At 38.2% G+C, this 19,961-nt stretch overlaps 1 protein-coding gene across 2 annotated transcripts in view; it reads left to right on the forward strand.

Annotated features, from left to right (window-relative positions):
- Dym (dymeclin) overlaps positions 1-19,961 on the forward strand; it is a 354,439-nt gene that overhangs the window by 294,679 nt on the left and 39,799 nt on the right. For both annotated transcript variants that reach the window (XM_076836810.2, XM_076836811.2), the window contains exon 16: positions 2,843-2,956. In XM_076836810.2, coding sequence (XP_076692925.1) covers positions 2,843-2,956 — 114 coding nt within the window. The remainder of the gene's footprint in view (positions 1-2,842; positions 2,957-19,961) is intronic.

Consider the following 19,961-nt stretch of genomic DNA (forward strand, 5'->3'; position numbering starts at 1 on the left):
GATCCATAAACATTATCAGGAAGACTACTTCCATTACAGGTTTGTATCCACAATAATAAACAGTGTGTCTTACTGTGAGTATATACTTTGCTTACTGATGATAATGTGAAGCCTTTGTGGTTAGCGAAATATATGATAGCCAATTATCCAGATAATTTTTCTTTCTGTGGTACTGGGACCTGCAACCACAGGGCTCTCTACCAATGAGCTAAACCCCCAGCTTTTTTTTTTTTTTGAGACAGGATTTCCCTATGTTGCTGACACTGGTCTCAAACTTGCAATCTTCCTGTCGAACCTGGCACAAATTAATTTTTAAAATATTTTAATGAGTACAAAAAAATGTTTTTTTAATCATTAGTTAAGTATCTTTAAAATTAGTTTATTTTGTCTTTATCTCACTCTCTTTATTCCTTTTTTATATATTATATGATATGTGAAACATTAATGCTATACTGTATTATACAATTCATAAATAATTAGAACATATATTGCAAGTACCTCTTTTTTTTTTTTTTTAACTTATAGACATATTTAATCATAAGTTTGAAGACCTCTGATCTAGATTCTAGTTAATGGTCAAAATCTCCTGGAGAAAACTACATAGAAAGCTTCTGGCTAGGCTCTGGGATCAGTGTTTCACAAGCTTCCCAGCCACCTTTGATGATCAGGCATATCTGGGAACTTATCCCTTGTCTCCATTGTTATAAGCTAAACATCATCCAATAGCAAAATCTCAGCTTTTAGTAAATATTAGAAAGAAAATCATATTGTAAGTCTAAAACAGATGTCTACTATTTCACTGATATTTTTTCATTTTTTAGAATGTGTTTTTAACAAATATGTTCCTACTCTACTATTTTTTGATCAAAGAAGAGAATTTTGTGCACAGGTATTTATTTAAACTGTAAGAAATTATCAATATGTAGCCTCTTTTTTTTTAACCAACAAAAATGGTACTTTATATGGTTAACCAATGTTTTTCTCAGAAAATTGTTTGTATTTAAAATAAGGCTGATTATGGTAACAAGCACCTATAATCTTAGCTACTTGGGAGGCTGAAGCAAGAGTGTTTGAAGCCAACCTGGACAACACAGCAAGACCCTATCTCAAAAAATAAGTAAATAAGAAATAAGATTAAGATTTTAAAAATAAAACCTGTGAGGATATTTACACAAAAGGGAAGTGTTTATTTCACATCTTTGTAGCATATCTTAAAATAGGATTTTAGCAGAATTATTGCAATGTGTTTCCTATTTGTGTCTTTCTTCGAAAATTTATTCACTATGTTAAAAATCATTTTGTGTACCTCTAAACTCCATAAACAGAATTTTAATCTCAGAATACCAAAAGAAATTTAAAATCTGATTTGGGAAAAATAAGACTCATAAGCACAGAAGCACAACCAAACTGTTATGGACAAAATCAGCAATTTGTGAAGAAGCTGATACCAACAAATTGCTTGAGATAAAACAGTGATTTATCTAGAATGAAAAGTGGTGTAGTCAGCCATCACCTGCCTTTGTATTTGCTGATTACCTAAGTTGTGAGGCCTAGGCTTGGAGATGGTGCTGCTCCCCTGGATGTCTTTGCAGAGCAAATGTATTTCAGTGGCATTCATGTAATATAGCACTCTCTCCACAGAATAGTTAAAAGTTATAGTCCTGTATGCTATAATAATATTTAGAAGAGCACTTTAAAGGAAAACATTTGCCAAGTATTACTTTTAATGCATTTTACCTATAAAATAGAAAACATGTAAAAGGGAAAGTTCAGTTTTAAAAACAAAGTTTTATATTTTTGCATATGTGACTATAAACACCTGAATACTCTCCTGAATAAAAAGGGTCAGAAGTGGCCTTTTGGTTGGGGGTTGGGATGTTACTGAGAATGTGCTTTACCACTCAGCTACCTTCCCAGCCACCACCGCCGCCGCCGCCGCCTCCCCCTGTCTGCTTTTCTTTAAATTTTCAGACAGGGTCTCACTAACTTGCTGAGGCTGACCTCAAACTTGTGATCCTCCTGCCTCAGCCTCCCAAGTGGTGGGTTTATAGGCATGTGCCACCAGGTCCAACATAAGTCTTCTTGATTTGTTAATGTTGTGGTTTTAAACATGGTTTGTTAAAAAGTTACGGCATTCTTTTAGGTTTTTTGTTTCATTTTTGTTTATTTTGTTTTGCTCTGTTTTATTTCTTGGCAGTATTGGAGATTAAATGCAGGGCCTATCACATGCTAGACAAGTATTCTACCACTGAGCTACATCTCCAGCCTCTCCTAATTTTTAATGACATATATTTAGATGTTATTCCGAGAATACTACTATGTTAGGGTCTTGCTACATAGTTGATGTTGTGCTGTGACATGAAACAAGAGTAATTACAGCTTGCCATTGATTCCCTCTGATGATCAGGGATGAGGGTGATATGGATAAATTAAATTTAACAGATAATCCCCAAAACATCATTTTAGCCATTAACTTAAAATTCCTATCCTATTAAGTCTTGTTCTGAGACCTCCTGTTAAGCTTCAAAAGTGACAGGTTTTTAGACTGAGCTTTCTTTTCCCACCATCTCCTGGGTGCTGCTCTCTAAATGAAATACAAATACAGCATGGGGCAGCACAAGAAAGAGTAGAATCTAGGAAGCTACTCAATTCACAGAATGAATAATCAACCCTGGTGTTCAGATTTGGTCCTGATGTAGTCATTAAGCCCTAAAAAAGACAGGACTGCACATAGGAAGGCAGGATCAAGTAAACGCAGTATCGACTACCATGTGGGAAGACATCTACTGAAAATACATTTCTTAAAACTATTTGTTGGAAAAAATCTTTCTTTGTATTGCAGGTAATCACCTTCTTTAGCTCAAGGTTGCTACAAGCTGGAGCTGAGCTTTCCGTGGAGAGGGTCTTAGAGATCATTAAGCAAGGGGTTGTTGCACTGCCCAAAGACAGACTAAAGGTAAGATGGCGATGTCACTTGGTGTAACATCATCGTCTAAGCAAGTTCTACTTGGAATTGTACCACTGAACCAGTACATGTGCTAGAAAGGCCAAGTATTCCCCACTCTTCTGTGTACTGATACTCAGAATTGTGGTGACCGTTTCTGCAGCTTTTCAAAAGAAAACAGCAAAAGAAGGATACCGCAGCACATCCTGTGAGTATCCCTGTATATCCTGTGAGTATCCCTGTATATCCTGTGAGTAATTCATATACCATTAACAGAGAAGCACCTTATTTTTTAAACCCAATTAAGCAAATTTATTTTAAAAGTATCAAGTGTTGATGGGAAGGTAGCGATGATGACAGTTACCACAGTAGCTAATCCTTCCTCAGTGTTTGCTCAGTGTCACAAGAGCTTCACGTTATTCACCTACATCAACTCATTCTGTCTTCACAACAGCCCTTTGAAGTGGGCAGTGTTATCATCTGAGTCTTTCAGATGAGAAAACAGATGTACAGAGAGGCAAAGAAACCTAGTCAAAGACACACAACTGGAAAATTATTAAGCTGGGAGATTCAGATCCAGGAAGTCTGGCTACAGAGCCTGTGCTCATAATTACTGTGCTATTTACTGTATGCCAGCATTATAGCAAGGGAAAGAAAGCATTTCAAGGAAAAGGTATGATAAATGCTGGATTTGGGAAAGACATTTACATTTGTGTGATAGATGTATTCCTGAAGTGATCTCATGATTTGAAATTCATTCGTTAAGACTAACTTTCCCATAAGAAAAAATATAAAGGAGCTATTTTGGGAGATGTATGAATGAATAATATTGTAACATAATTTTATTTTAATACTTCTCACTATGTTTGTCCTTCATTAGGTCTAATTTTTGTAGAGTGCTTTCTCCCAAATTATCAACTTAGTGGATGTTTGGCCTTCTTCATTGTGTTTTATCACAACCAACTTCTGTTCCATAGTTGCTGTTGGGGGCTGTGTTTTTCTGTACTATCACTAGAACCATTGCTTCATGAAAGCTTGAGAGATATTATTGTAGGTTATAAAAATATTTTCAGTTATAATAACAGAGTTTGTAAAATAACAGCACATTAGTCATCTTAATCACTTACAGAAGCTCCCCTGTACATAAACAGCAGTGAGACTTGCACAGTCCTGAGCAAAAATGGCAGATGTTTCTGTGGATCAATAAGTGGCACCACATGTACTAATAGCATAAAAACAGTTCATTGGATCCTTCAGCTTTCACATTATTCTATTCCTGACAATTTTCTAAATATATTCCCATTCTTACATAAACTAAGACGTTGGTGTGTTGGTTTTTGGGTTTTGCACTATTTCAATTTGTTTGCATTATGCCATATGAACCAGAGCAAAAATCCATGAAGATTAGAGTGGCTCTTCCCAGGAAGTGATGGATCTTGGCATCTAAGCTTAGTCAAGAAAGAAGTGAAATATCAGGAGGCCGTCAGAGAAGGATAATGCAGAGGAGATGGGAGAAGGAAAATTTTCTAAGATTAAAGAATTTGTTTAGTGGAAGTAAAGAAAGATTGTGATTAGAGAGAAGTGTATTTAGACTGCTTTCAAAAGTGAGGCAGATTTTGGTAATAACATGGTCTGGATTGACCATGAGTATGAGGGACTGAGATGGTATGGATGTGGATGAAAGCATGATTGTAGGTGAAGAACTAGAAGTTATGGGGCAACCACCTAGGAGTCAGTGGGGGACAGCTTCAAGGAAGAAAAGCGGCTGCTACCAGTCTTGTATTTTACTTAACGGTAAAAGAGAAATAGGAAGAAACAAAGAAAGCAAAAAGGTCACCAACCCTATTTCCAGACTTTAAGAATATAGAGTATGAAAAGCTCAGGGGATCAGGAGTAGAGCTGAGTAGAGCCCTACAATCAAAGAAGAGATAAGGGTGAAGGATTGAGCGCAGGAATGAGGATGAGGGCGTAAAACAGTCTTGAAAAAAAATACCATGGAGTGTAAGAGATTGGGCAGGGGAGATAAGGCACAAAGTAGTAGAGGACAAGCGTATAGGAGGGGAAGGCTGGCTGGAGGGCTTTTGTCTGAGGCAGAGCCCAGTGAGATAAAGTCACTTGATGTGTTAGCTTTAAGCTTACCAAGGGTCCCTTCAACACTGAATAAATCCTCAAGCATCTGCTCTGTGACAGCCATTACTGTAGGTGCTTGGGCTATGTAAGTGACCAAGGTCATGCCTTTACACAGCTCACCATCCAGCAGAAAGTGGTGGACAGTAAGCAAGCATGAAAAGTAACAGTCTGGTGTGTTAGAGCACAGTGAGTGCTGTGGACGAGAAGGAAACATGGAACAGATTAAGGGGTGGCGTATCAGTGAGGGTGTGGTGAGAGAATAGTCTGGGCAACATTTGGCAAATATAAGAAGATGAGGGAATTAAAAATATGCTGATACCACAGTAAGAGAGCCACTCAGGGGCTCCTTCAGCAGGAGGAAGCTGGGCATGATGGAGAGGGCAAGGAGACAGCACAGTGAGAGCTGGGCAAGAGGAGAAATGGGTGTACAGAGCTGACAGGGGACCAGGGAGGGGCACACATCACACAATGAGGCCTTTAGACTATTTTAGTAATTTGTTTGGGGGATTTTTTTTTTTTCTGGAATGAAATGGGAAACTTTGCAAGATTTGAGAAGACAAATTATATGAATCACTAATAGAAATTTAATAGAATCACTCTAGCTGCTGGGTTGAGAAACAAACTAATTAGAAGACTGTTACTTGTCTTGGACCACGGTGCTAAAAGTGGAAGTACCAACAGAATTCATCTAAGAAATGTCTGGAGGGGAGGGGAGAGCACTCGGGCACCCTAGAAGAGAGCTGCCATCTGCCTTGGTTACAAAACCTCCATTCGGTGGCTAGAACAACCTAAGTTCTGACAGAGGGTTAGAGAACTGGTTGAGCACTGGAAAAGCCATTGATGAAAGTGAATTTGAACTTGGTCTGTATGGTCTCAAGGATACCCTGAAGACAATCTAGAAAACTTTCAGAGGTTGGTCAGCCAAATGTGTCATGGATATACCTGATTTGCTAGGTGTTGTGGGGCTCAGCCATATACTGCTAGTGTAGACAGGTTGTCTGTTGGAGACTCGTCAGAGAAAACTTAGTGATGCAGTTGGGAAACTTTCAGATGATTACCAAAATTGTAAAAGAACACAAGGAGTGACTGATTTCAGAAACTTGAACTATTGTTATTAGCTTTGAGAAGAAAAGATTCAAGCAGAAAAGACTTGTCTCCAAGTACTGGAAGAATTATTTATAGAAACAGATTTGGTCTAGTTATATGCGCTCTCAGGGAGCAGGACTAGGACCAATGATTGGAAGCCACATACAGGGGCACACATTTCCATCCCAATAAGAAAGAGCTTTCTACAGATGGAATGAGCAAGTTTGGGGAAGTGATGTGTTCACTCTCACTGGAGTGTGAAAGTAACAGACTGATAGCCACTTGACAGGGAGGTGAATAGGTTCCATCTTGAATGCAGCTGTTACCTTTTGGTGCTAGGTGGAGGACAGTGATAGAAGAGTATTCTAAAGCTCAATTCAGGTTTAACAGGAAAAGTACTGAGGTGTGTTACCAAGCCCTGCCACTGGCAGCAAGGAGCACATATACTTCTTGTTCTTTGCCATTCTGATCATAAAGATTCAAACACTGGTTGGGAAATCCAACTGTGTTGCTGCTAAGGATTTTTCCATTCCTATGAGTTTAATTTTGTCTATGCATGTACTAAAATTGTCATTCTCCACAAAGGGGGAACTGCATAAATTTTGATGACTGTTATTGCTCTCAGAAAATGCAAAAAAAAAAACAATGAGAAAAAGCTGTGACTGTGGGCAGATTTATATTACAAAGAATTCACTTTTCAGTTTATAATAACAGATGACAGACCTGTGTGCTAGAAGAAAGACAGATTGCTTTAAGTTGTGTGTAGCTCATAATGAGGAGGAAAAAAATGTGATTCAAGAAGGATAGAAAGCTAGGGGGTGAGGGGAATCTTAACATACACTTAACTGATTATTTTGTGCAAACAAATATGAGAGATACATTTGTACTAGAGTAACTTGTATCATCTGTGCATCGCTGTCACCCCCTTCTCCTGTCTCTCTGTTACAGAGGAGCGGCCAAGATGATTACATTTCCCATAGTCCTCTTCGTCAATCTAGGTTAGAGTCTGCCAAAGAGAGGTACTTGCATGAGATTTAGAGGGCAAAAGAAAAAGAAAAACCATTATTCTCCAGAGTCAGCCCTGCCCTTACCTGCTGTGTTAGTCAGATTTTTACCACTGTAATAAAATGACTGAACTAGTCAACTGACAAAGATTTATGTTGGCTCATGGTTTCAGAAGTTTCAGTCCATGATCAGTTGATTCCAGTGCTTGGGACCTGTGACAAGCGTCATATTATTACAGAAGCACATGGCAGAGCAGAACTGCTCACCTCAATAGAGCCACGAGCAAAATAGAGGAAGAGGGAGCCAGGGTCCTGCCATCCCCTTCAAAGGCACACACCCAATAACCTAAAGACTTCCCACCAAGCCCCTCCTCTTTAAAGTTGCCACTACCTCCCAATAACTCCATGAACTGGGACTGCCTTTAAAAGGTGGGCACTTGAATCTTCGGGAAACATTCTAGATGCAAATATAGCCCCACTCTTGGTGGGATAGCTGGCCCAGGGTATTGATGGCTGAGATACTGAGAGATGCTGAGAATTTGCAGCCACTTGCAGTGCACTCTTAAGAACGTAACACCATCGGCTGTCGCACCCTTCCCAACAGCTGTATCAGCCTGTTTCACACATGAAATTCCTTACGTTTGACTGCTATAGAGTAGCTTCTGTTTTTTGCTACCAAACCTGTCAGGGAAATAAAACCTCTGATTTCAAACAGTCAAATTAATGAAGAATTTAAAATCACGGAAAGGACTGGGGAGCAAACTTGAAAGAAAACCACTGCTGATAGCCAGTAAATCATAAGTGGCAGGAATGTCACCACAAGTGACCTAGCCTGCCCAGAGCATCAAAGTAGAGGTCTGCAGGAAGACACTAAGCTTCTGCTGACGCCCGCAGTCCTGCCCACTACTGTGACCAGACCCAGGTTTCTTTTTCTACCTTCCAAAATATAAATTCCTCTCATTGCCACAGTCCAGTCCCATGCCCTGCTGGAGATAAGATAGGAAAGGTAGGGTTCAGGCTTCCAGAACCTGCCCACAGGGGAAAGCGTGAGACAGGGAGGAGCGTGTTTAAGTTGCCCCTTAAATTGTGGCACAGGATGTAAAGACAGTGGTAAAGCAGCATGAGAAGTAGTAAAGCCACTCCCAGACAAGTGTAGGCTTTTTGAAAGGATGTGTACAAAAGACAGAAGAAGCAGCGTGTGGAGGCCAGATGTGATGAAGTGGCATGAACTTATACAACAGCGTCAGAAGATTCAAATTGGAAAGGGATTTTGATCCTCTGGTGGGGAACCCAGAAGCTTTGGGTCTTCAGCACAGGAAGGCTACTACGTGATTGATTGATTGATTGATGCATTCTCCCATTTTTAATTCTAATTTGGTTCTCTTATCTCCTTCAGTGAGAATAATCTCACACTGGAAGAATATGTCCTTTAAACAAATTGAAGCCCAAGATAAATAAATGAATGGTAAAAAAAAAAAAAAAAAAAGCTGGCAGCAGCCCTTTTATTTTATTTTTAGTATCTTTTTATTTTAAATTGATCCATAGTAATTGTATGAAGTATATTGTGATGTTTCAATACGTGTATAAAGGTATAATGATCAGATGAGGGTAATTAGCATATCTACCACCTCAGACATTTATCATTTCTTGGTGTTGGGAACATATAAATCTTTTCTACTAGCTATTTTGAAATAATTAATCATTGCCAACAACAGATACCCTACTGTGTAACAGAATGTTAGAAGTTATTTTTCTCATCCACCTGCACCCTGTATCTGTTAACCCACCCACTCTCAGTCCCTTATTACCCCCACACCCCTTCTACACTCTAGTAACCACTGTTCTATTCTCTACTTCTTTGAGATCAACTTTGTACTTCCACGTACAAGTGAGACTATGTAGTATTTGTCTTTCTGTGCCTTATTTCGCTTAACATAGTTTCCTCCAGTTTCATTCATGTACTATAAATGGCAGAATGTTTTATTTTTATTACTGAATAATATTCCATCGTATATGTACCACATTGTCTTTATCCATCTATCCATCTTTGGACACCTATGTTGATTCCATTGCTATTATGAATAGTGCTGCAGTAAACGTGAGTGCAGAGGTGTCTTCAACGTACTGATTTGTTTCTTTGGGTGCACACTCAGTATCGGGATTGCTAGATCATAAGTTAGTTTTATTTCTAGTTTTTTGAGGAACCTCTGTACTGTTTTGCATAATGTATCAGCCTTTCAATATTAAGACTGCTTCTTAAAATGCTTGTCAGTAAATTTGAACTATAACTTTCAGTAAATTTGAGAGCTTAAGCTCTACTAATAATAGTAAAAGTAAGACTTTTTTAATTTCTTTTTTTATTTATATATAGCAGGAATGCATTACAATTCTTATTACATATATAGAGCACAATTTTTCATATCTCTGGTTGTATACATAGTATATTCACACCAATTCATGTCTTCATACCTGTAATTTGGATAATAATGATCATCACATTCCACCATCATTATTTACCCCATGCCCCCTCTGTTCCCCTCCAACCCCTCTGCCTTTTCCAGAGTTCATCTATTCCTCCCATGCTCCCATTCCTTATCACACTGTGAATCAGCCTCCTTATATCAAAGAAAACATTTGGCATTTGGTTTTTTGGGAATGGCTAACTTCACTTAGCATTATCTTCTCTATCGCCATCCATTTACCTGCAAATGCCATGATCTTATTCCATTGTGTATATATGCCACATTTTTTTTTATCCATTCATCTATTGAAGGACACCTAGGTTGATTCCACAGTTTAGCTATTGTGAATTGTGCTGCTATAAACACTGATGTGGCTGTGTCCCTGTAGTATGCTTTTTTTAGGTCCTTTGGGTATAGACCGAGGAGAAGGATAGCTGGGTCAAATGGTGGTTCCATTGCCAATTTTCCAAGAAATCTCCTTACTGCTTTCCACAATTCTGACTGCCATTCTGACTGGAGTAAGATGAAATCTTAGAGTGGTTTTGATTTGCATTTCTCTTGCTAGTGATGATGAACATTTTTTCATGTGTTTGTTGACTGATTGTACATCATCTTCTGAAAAGTGTCTCTTCAGGTTCTTGACCCATTTATTGATTGGGTTATTTGTTTTTTTGGTGTCTAGCTTTTTGAGTTCTTTATATACCCTAGTGATTAGTGCTCTATCTGATGTGTGAGGGGTAAAGATTTGCTCCCGAGATGTAGACTCTGTATTCATTCTTCATTCACCTCAAAATTGTTTCTTTTGCTGAGAAGAAACCTTTTAGTTTGAATCCATCCCATTTATTGATTCTTTTTGTTTTTTTTTTTTTAAAGAGAGAGAAAGAATTTTTTTAATATTTATTTTTTAGTTTTCGGCAGACACAACATCTTTGTTTGTATGTGGTGCTGAGGATCGAACCCGGGACACATGCATGCCAGGTGAGCGCGCTGCCACCTGAGCCACATCCCCAGCCCCCATTTATTGATTCTTGATTTTAATTCTTGTGCCACAGGAGTCTTATTAAGGAAGTGGGCCTAATCCCACATGATGGAGATTAGGGCCTAAATAAAAAGTAAGACTTTTTCAAGCACTTTGGAACAATGCTATGAATTGGTGCTGTTATTACCCTTGTTTTCTGGATGAGGCAGCTAAGATATAGAGACATTATTAAGTAACTGCCCAAGTGTAAAACTGGGCTTCCACCCAAGGCAGTCTTTCTCCAGAGTTTGTGCTGTTTCCCATTGTACTGTGCCATTCTGTTCTCTACTGTAAGGCTGTGCTGGGGATGTGAAGTTCATTCTGAAATATCACATTTAGTATTGCATTAGTAAATCAGATGTGCACAGAAGCAACAGGTGATGTTTATAGTAAAGAGCCTCTAAATCACATAAGGTGAGTAATAGAGGAGATTTAACCTGCAGAAGGGAGGATGTCAAGAAAATGTTATAAAGACTGTGTCTAGCTACTTTAAGGATCATATTATGAAAGAAAATTAAGCATTTCATTTTATGTCAAAAAGCAAAGGGTTGAAGTTGGACCAAAAGAGGTTTTTTTCAATATAAGGAAATGCTTCAGAGCTACTAACATCATTTAGCAGTCAGTGTGTGGCTTCATGAATACTTCACAGATAATATTTGCAGTAAAGTCTGGATGGCAAATGTAAAACAACAGATAGCCAGGGATATCAAATCCATGGCACAAGAGAAGCAGTTGACTGATGTCACACAGGATGAACCCAAAAGTTTCTTGCAATTCTTAGAGCCTAGCAGTCTATCTTTTGTAGACTTTCTATAGAGCAGTGTTCAAGTATCTTCCTTCTCCTATTCAGGGGTCAGTGCTCTCTTACTACCAGATAAAGTCCTAGCTTGGAATTCTAGACCCTCCCAGTCTGAATCCAGCTCCCTCTGGCCTCCTGCTTCCCTTTCCCACCCCCAACTCCAGCCAACCAGCTGCCTGTGCCTTTGCTTTGTCCTTTCCTGCATTTGTGGACTTACTTTAAAGATTGTCTACTCTCAGTGTGCAGTCCCCCACCTTGCTTTTTGCTTAGCCAAGTTCTAGTATTCATTAAAGTCCCTGATAAATTTAACAGTTTTGTGAAGCCTTTATTTGACTCCTCAATCCACATATGCCTCCCTCCACAAAGTACCCACAGCATTGTGCACCTTGCATCTAGTCCTTGGTGCTTCTCACCCCACCATCTGTAACTTCCTCAGCAGTAGGGTCAGCAGTACATCTGTGTGTCCTGAGGTTCAGTGTTTTGTACAGAGTAGTTGTTCAGTCACTGTGGCAACAGATGAGTGCAAAGCTCACTTTTTACTCTGCAGAAGAAAGGGTTGGCCTCTAGAAGTCAGGAGTAAAATTTTCTTTCTTTTTTTTTAAAAAATATTTATTTTTTAGATTTCGGCGGACACAACATCTTTGTATGTGGTGCTGAGGATCAAACCTGGGCCGCACGCATGCCAGGCAAGCGCGCTACCACTTGAGCCACATCCCCAGCCCCAAAATTTTCAATCTCTAGACCTGCTTTTCAAATTTTATTTCACCATCCTCTATGGAATTTTAACTTCTCTGTCCTTCCCTGTATGTTGTAGGCACCAGTTGTAAGAATAATGGAGTTCACACAAACCCTTCATCGAGCTTCCCCTAATGTTAACAGCATGTGTAGCTATAGTACAGTGATGGAAACCTCCGAATTAGTATTAGCATAATACTGTTAACTCAGACCTTTCTTGAATTTTGTCATTTTTCCTCTCTTGATGCCTTTTTTTTTTTTTTTTTTGCCTTCCAGCATGTCTCACAATTTAGGTTTTTTCCTGATGTTTTCTCATCAATCTACTGAATTTAAGCATATTTGGCAAAACATCACAGAAGCAATGTGTCCTCAGTGCGTTATCAAGAGGTGTGTGAGGGCAGCATGTCTTGTGACTGGGAGATTGCCTTTGATTATTTGATTAAGGTGCTGTCTCCAAGCTTCTCCAGTGAAAAGTAACTGTCTTTCCCTTTGTCGATGATAAATACATTGGTGTTGAGCAAAACTTAGAGTTTTTACTGGGATCCTGTGTCTTCTCACAGTTTTGCCTACTGATTTTATCATCATGGGTGGATCTCACCTACATAATAATACCTTACTACTGTGGTACTTACTTAGTGATGATTTTGTATTATATTCCATGGGTTATAACTCAATTTTAGCACTGTTTATTTTGTTGCTCAGGTTGTTCTAGCTTTGGCCAGTGTGACTCCTCCAGGTTGGTGCCCCTTACTCATGTCCCCATCTTGTTTGAGAACTAACTTCCTGACGCTAAGGATGCTGCGTAGTAACCCTGCATTTTCCCCACCTCGAGCTCAGCTCTGAAGTCAACCGTTGCTGCCCCAATAAGTCCAGTTCCTTTTTTGGTTTTCTTTAGAAACCAAGAGCTGTGTGTGCATTAGGTCACCACCTTCTTAGAACCTTGTACGCACCCCCCTTTCCCATCTCCCTCTCTTTCTGACAGCTGAAATGCTTTCCGACTTCACTACCATATAAATACTGGAACTTTTTCCTTTTGTAGCTCTCTATTTTTTTAGTTGTAGATGGACACAGTATCTTTACTTTATTTATTTTTATGTGGTGCTGAGGAACAAACCCAGTGCCTCACACATGCCAGGCAAGCACTCTACCACTGAGTTACAGCCCTAGCCCTGTATCTCTTCGATAAATCTTTGCTCTTATCTTTGACATATCTCTTACTACGCCTTTGTCCCATATTTTCTACTTATTGCAATTCCAGATTTATTTTCTAATTCCTTTAATGAACACTTTGGGTCCAAGAGCCCCTCTGTGGGCCACAGTAGATACTGAAGATTAACCTTGTAGTTAGTTCACTTTAACGCTGACCTTAAAGTGAAGTGAATTATAGTGTGCAGCCAACATGCCTGAATACTAATGTGCTGTTCATTTATTATACCATGTTCAGAAAGCAACTATTATCTTTGAGATAGTGGCATATAATTAAAAATATAACTCTTTGTTTTTTAGTATTATGACTAAATAGAGAAATTAATTGATCTTTGAGAGGTCCTAGGAGAGTTAACTTTAGAGTAAGGTCATGAGTAATTCCCTTAAAGGAGTGAGTTAATTTTGTTCTGAAGCACATTAAGAAATTGTACTCCTGATCCCAGCTTCCCATCTCACTCCATGGTTGCAAAAGGACAGAAGATGGATGATTCCATCTTTAAAAAAATAAATAAATAACTATCACCAGTACTAGGAAAGGAAACTAAAATTACATTTACTCACAGATGGTGAGTCATCCTCAGTTGGTTTAAATGGTAGCATATTATTACCACAGATGTTTCTAGAATAAAAGGCTGTGTTTATCTTTACAATCAAGCCTTATCTCAATTATTTTAATCATCTTTTTGGATTGAATATTTATAATAAAATGAATCACTTAAAACCTCTAGGGTTTAATTCACAGAATACTATGATATCTAAAATTGATTGAAAATCCAAGCTGTGTGTTGAATAATGTTTGTATTACACCACATGAGAGCACATTATAGTCTTTTGGGTTAGTTTACTAATATATACTGATAAAATAATTGTTGGGTATATAATAGCAGCTTTCTATGTGAGTTAATGAAAGAGTTAGTTTTAAATTGAAAATGCTGTTTTAGTGAGCTCTCTATGAACGTGCAGAATAGTGTATGCTTATTGATTCACTTTTCTTGAAATATGTAAATTAAACATCAAAAAATTCAGAGTTCTTTCTGGGTACCTTGTGGATTGTTAAGAGGATCACAGTGCCCCTTACTCATGAATTTGCCAAGCTAATGTCAGCTGAAGCAGATGAGTGAAACGTTTTTGATGTTTCCCTAGCACTGTAGACCTACAGCCAAGTTTGTAGAAGAATTATTCTTCTACTTTGGGGCAAGTAAACATTAAAATCTGGAAGCCCAGGGCATAGTAACTGACTTTCAACCAAATAAAATATTTTTCAATCAAACACTATTTGACATAGTCTTCTAAAATATTTGTAGAATATCCTGTGTGGGAATATATACTCTCTGAATAAATCTGTCTATATAGTTAAACAACTTGGCTGTTCAGAGTAAATAGTATTAATATCATTCTAAACATTCTCTTCTTACTGGTATTCCATGAAGTCTGGGAAAGGCAATACCAGGTAATTATTTTTTCCGGACCCTCCTGCTTAAACCTTAAAGAACAAGCTCCGAAATCCTTAGTTGCTTATTTCTCCTTTAGAGTTTGGAAGGAAATAAAGAAAGTCAGTATGTCCTCTGGGAACTGAGTTAGGAGCTGCAGCTCAAAGCTCTCACTGTCTGTCTATAGCAGTTCCTGGCTCCTACTTCACATAATGTGGAACAATTTGAATGTCATGGTGGCAGGACACAGTTCATCACATTGCATGCATGTTCACAACCACACCACCTCATATTTGAATATGTATGGTTCCCAGGTTCCCTCTTTTTGTCAGTTTAGTGAACTATCTGCATCATATGAAGATTAAGAATTTTACCAGGGCTGAGGGTATAGCTCAATGGAAAAGCACTTACCTAGCCTGTATGAGGCCCTGGATTCAGTCCCCAGTAACACACACACTCAAATATACAAATGTGAGGCCATGCTTTTCAAGGGGAATTATTTCATGTAAATAAGAAGCTTTGGGATAGTTAAAAGTTACTGTTAACCTAGCATTTCATTTGCTTAAGACCCTTGGTAAATCATAGGAATTAAAAGTGATAACCAGTTTCACACTGACTTTTAAAGCCTTCATTTTTATATGCTCTTTTTAGAGTACTTTCATCATTGTCTTCACTTACACAAAGAGAAATATAGAAAGTTACTCTAAAATTTCAAGTGATGTTTTTTTGTTTTTGTTTTTGTTCATTATTAGGGATCAAACCCAGGGCCTTGCCCATGCTAGGCAAACACTCCACCATTGAGCTACACCCCCACCCTTTTGTAAAATTTTAATTTGAGGGCAGGGTCTTTCTAGTTGCCCAGGCTGTCCTCAAACTTTCAATCCTCCTGCCTCAGCCTGCTCAGTTGCTGGGATTATACCACAATCAGCTCCAAGCTTTTTTATAGCTTCTTAAATATTGACTTGCTTAAAAACTTTCTCGTGTTGGGATTGCCCTCTTTCCCCTCCATCAAATATCTTTCATTTCTCTGCCAAACAAAGCTCTAATTAACCTATATCTTAGAAATAATACATTATAATTTACAGATGTGGCTTGACTGTTCATTCTACCCAGACGTAGTTATTTGACTCCACTTTGAACAGGGCACTGCTAGGAATCATTGAGGGAACAAAAAGATACCAACTCTACACCAAAAAAGATAAGAAAAGAAAAAGATAGAGATAGATAGATAGACAGACAGACAGATATAAACAGGGCAGCTTATGCTATGTATCAAGTGAATGTTATAAAGGGTGTAAAGGTTAAGTTCAGAGGAAGGAATAGAGATGTCATTGAGAAGGGCTTGACAGAAAAGGTTAAAGAGGAACCTCGACTCATATTATGTCTTGGAAAGATCCTAGGCAGAGATGAAAGAGGAGAAATCCAGGCAGAGGAAGTGAGTGGAAGAGAAGGCCCAAGGCAATATTAGATTGGTACTCAATGGAAACAGTAGGACTCCTCAATTCCCTCTGCCAAATTAATGTGGCTTTTGTCATTCAGTGATACAATAGTCATTAATGGCTTTCGAACTTTTTGAATGCCATTCCCAATAAAAAATAATTTTTATTCTGTGATGCAATAAGCACATTTTTATATATTTATATATTAAAATTTCGTTGAACAGTACTTACCCTCATTAAATCCAATGGATTGTGATATTTCTTTTTTTTTTTTTTAATTGCTGGGCAGGTCTATTAAATTAATTTAATGATCAATTGTCATTTAGTGATTCAGAGGTTAAAAACAGTGCATTAAATCAGTGGTTTTCAAAGTGTGATTCTTGCGGGGCTGGGGATGTGGCTCAAGCAGTAGCGCGCTCGCCTGGCATGCGTGCGGCCCGGGTTCGATCCTCAGCACCACATACAAACAAAGATGTTGTGTCCGCCGAAAACTAAAAAATAAATATTAAAAATTCTCTCTCTCTCTCTCTCTCTCTCTCTCTCTCTCTCTCTCTCTCTTTCTTTAAAAAAAAAAAAAATATGGCAGAGTTTATTAAAAAAAAAAAAACACAAAAAAACAAAGTGTGATTCTTGCACCAGGACCATCAGCATCCCCTGAAAACTTGTTAGAGATGTAATTTCCTAGGCCCCACCTGAGACCTGCTGAATCAGAAGATATGGTGCTGGGACCCAGCAGTGGGAGCCTGTACTGTAGCAGGCCTCCAGGTAGTTCTGCTGCCTGCTGGAATTGGAGAAGCATAGCACTAGACAACCTCGCAGCTCTACCCCTGGAACTGTGCCTGGGTCACTCCCCCTCCAGGTACCTCCCACCTCACTCCTGCTCTATCTTCAGATTTCTTCGCCTGAGCAGATGGAAGCTCTCACTGAGGCCTGCCCTGGCTGCTCTGTTTCAGCACTCCAGTCCTTCTAACCCTACTATATTTTTCTTTTTTTACATAGCATTTCTCACCTGGCATACTGTAAGTTATTTATTATAATCCTGCCAGATGACATAAGCTCCAGGAGGTCAGGGGTCTTTACATTTTGTTCTGGAGTATCTGGTACATACTGGACACTTTGATATTTGCTATTTTGGAGGAAAGAAGAGGCAGGAAGGAGAGAAAAGGAAGAATAGGCCTGTTGACTGAGTGAGTGATGGTCTATAATACTGTTGTGAAAACTATTCTTTGAAGAAGAATTCTTCTTTGAAGAAGAATTCACCATTGATTCTTGAAGAGTCATCTTCCAAGGCAAAACCTTAACTGTTCTGAGATTGACTATATGAATGTCAATGAGACTGTTTCATTGCCTATGTAGTGATCATTGAGTTATTTATTTCAATTCCTACAAAACACTTTGAACTGTTAATGTATGCCAAAACTAATGGTTACCAGATAGTTATAAAATTATTTAAGTCAAGGCATAAGTGAAATGTAATAAAGAAGCTCAGATGTAACTGGTGAATAGTTATTTAAATCTGTGATAATATTCCACACTCATGCTTTCTTATAGCTACAAAACCCTAATGTGAGGACTTCTGCTTTAGTTCTCCTTATCAAGAAGATAGTTCCTATGTAAATTGGCCTTACTAAATTTTTAATATTTCTCAGGATTCTCTTGGCTTTTTCTCATAGTGATTTCATTATAGTTCAAACAGAGGGCAATATTCTGATTTATGTTATTAGCATCAATTTGTGAAGTGATCTTAGTTTATTCTATTTCTGGTTCTTTCTCAGAGGGTACAGAGCATGGTAGAAGGTCTAGCAAAGAGACATTGTGCTTTTTTCTGATTGACTTTTGTCTGCCTTCTCCAATGTGAGTAGAGAATGCATGTTCTTAGGTCCTGACAGAAATTGATAGGAGCCTATGCCTGTCACTTCTGACAGTTAGATCAATTTGTTTAACCTAAATCATTCACAATATGCCAGGTTAGCTTCTTGGTTTCACAGTGCCTGGGTCACTCCCCCTCCAGGTACTGTGTTATAGAGTAATCTCTGAGATGCCACTGCTTTAAGGAATACTGCAAGGTTGTTAGGCATTTCTCATCATAACATAGAAATTGCACTAAACAGGGCTGGGCTTCTGACTCAGTGGTAGAGCGCTCGCCTTGCATGTGTGAGGCACTGGGTTCAATCCTCAGCACCCCATAAAATAAATAAATAAAATAAAGATATTGTGTCCATCTACAACTAAAAATATAGATATAAAAAAAGAAATTGCACTAAACACATGGGTGGTCCCATATTTACTTTTAGGGAGGTTTGTTGTTTGTTTGTTCAATGATACTGAAATTGCACCCATGGCCTCAGCAGACTAGGCCAGTGCTCTCCCACTGAGCTGTACCCCAGCACTTTTTTGAGTTGGAGTCTTACTGTATTACCCAGGTGGCCTTGAATTTGTAAACTTCCTGCCTTAGCCTCCTGAGTAGCTGAGGAGACTACAGATGTGTGCCACTGCACCTGACATGGCCATTCTTGATAAACAATCAAGATGATATTTGTTATAATGTCTTAAATTATAATGTCTTACAAAGAATATTGGGGAAACAAACATTCAGTCTATAGCACCTAGTCCAGTGACTAAGAAATGTAAGGTTCACAGTACAAGCATAGCTCTGGAAAATGCTGAGGAAATACTATTCTGTGTGATTTCATCTTTAAATCCCTATTAATTTTGATAGGGTTTTCTTTGGAAAGAAACTTTTGATTCACAAACTAAAATTTCCTTAAAAAAAAAATGAAGAAGAATATAGTATGGTAATTTTAAAAGACAGAGCCAGTTATCATCATTCATCTGTCCCAACCTTTTTTTTTTTTTTTTTTTTTTAAGAGAGAGAGAGGGCGGGGGGGGGGGGGAGAGAGAATTTTAATATTTATTTTTTAGTTATCGGCGGACACAACATCTTTGTTTTATATGTGATGCTGAGGATCAAACCCGGGCCGCACACTTGCCAGGCGAGCGCGCTACCGCTTGAGCCACATCCCCAGCCCCATCTGTCCCAACCTTAACTGTTCTGAGATTGACTATATGAATGTCAGTGAGACTGTTTCATTGCCTATGTAGTGATCATTGAGTTATTTATTTCAATTCCTACAAAACACTTTGAACTGTTAATGTATGCCAAAACTAATGGTTACCAGATAGTTATAAAATTATTTAAGTCAAGGCATAAGTGAATAATGAATTAGTTTGATTAGAAGAAAAGCTAACAGAACATAATGACTTGTCCTGTGGTTCTGCTTATTTTATTTATATTCTCAATTCAGCTTTTTCATATATACTTTTTTAAGTGATAAAATAAGAAAATAATTGTATTTGGTTCTTGTGACTTTTGAAGGGGTATTCTTAATTGAACATAAAGATAGCCCAAAAGTTTCTGGAAACTTTGAAGGGGATATAAGACTTTAAAAAAAAAAAAAAAAATGTCCACTGTCTTAAATACTACACAGAAAACTTGGTCATTTGGAGGAATAAGGTCACTTTCTTTAATGATTTTCCTTTCTGAGGCAAATTGGAGGTAGCAGTGATTGACAAATAAATAATCACACTGAGAATGCTGGTGAACATCTGATCAACTGATTCAAACTTCCTGGTACGCTGCATTTGTTGATTTTTAAAAGATTCAAGGCCCTGAAATCTAGCCTAATTCTATGAAGAATGTGAATAGTA

This window comes from Callospermophilus lateralis, chromosome 17 (genome assembly GCF_048772815.1).
Source record: "Callospermophilus lateralis isolate mCalLat2 chromosome 17, mCalLat2.hap1, whole genome shotgun sequence".
NCBI lineage: Eukaryota > Metazoa > Chordata > Mammalia > Rodentia > Sciuridae > Callospermophilus > Callospermophilus lateralis.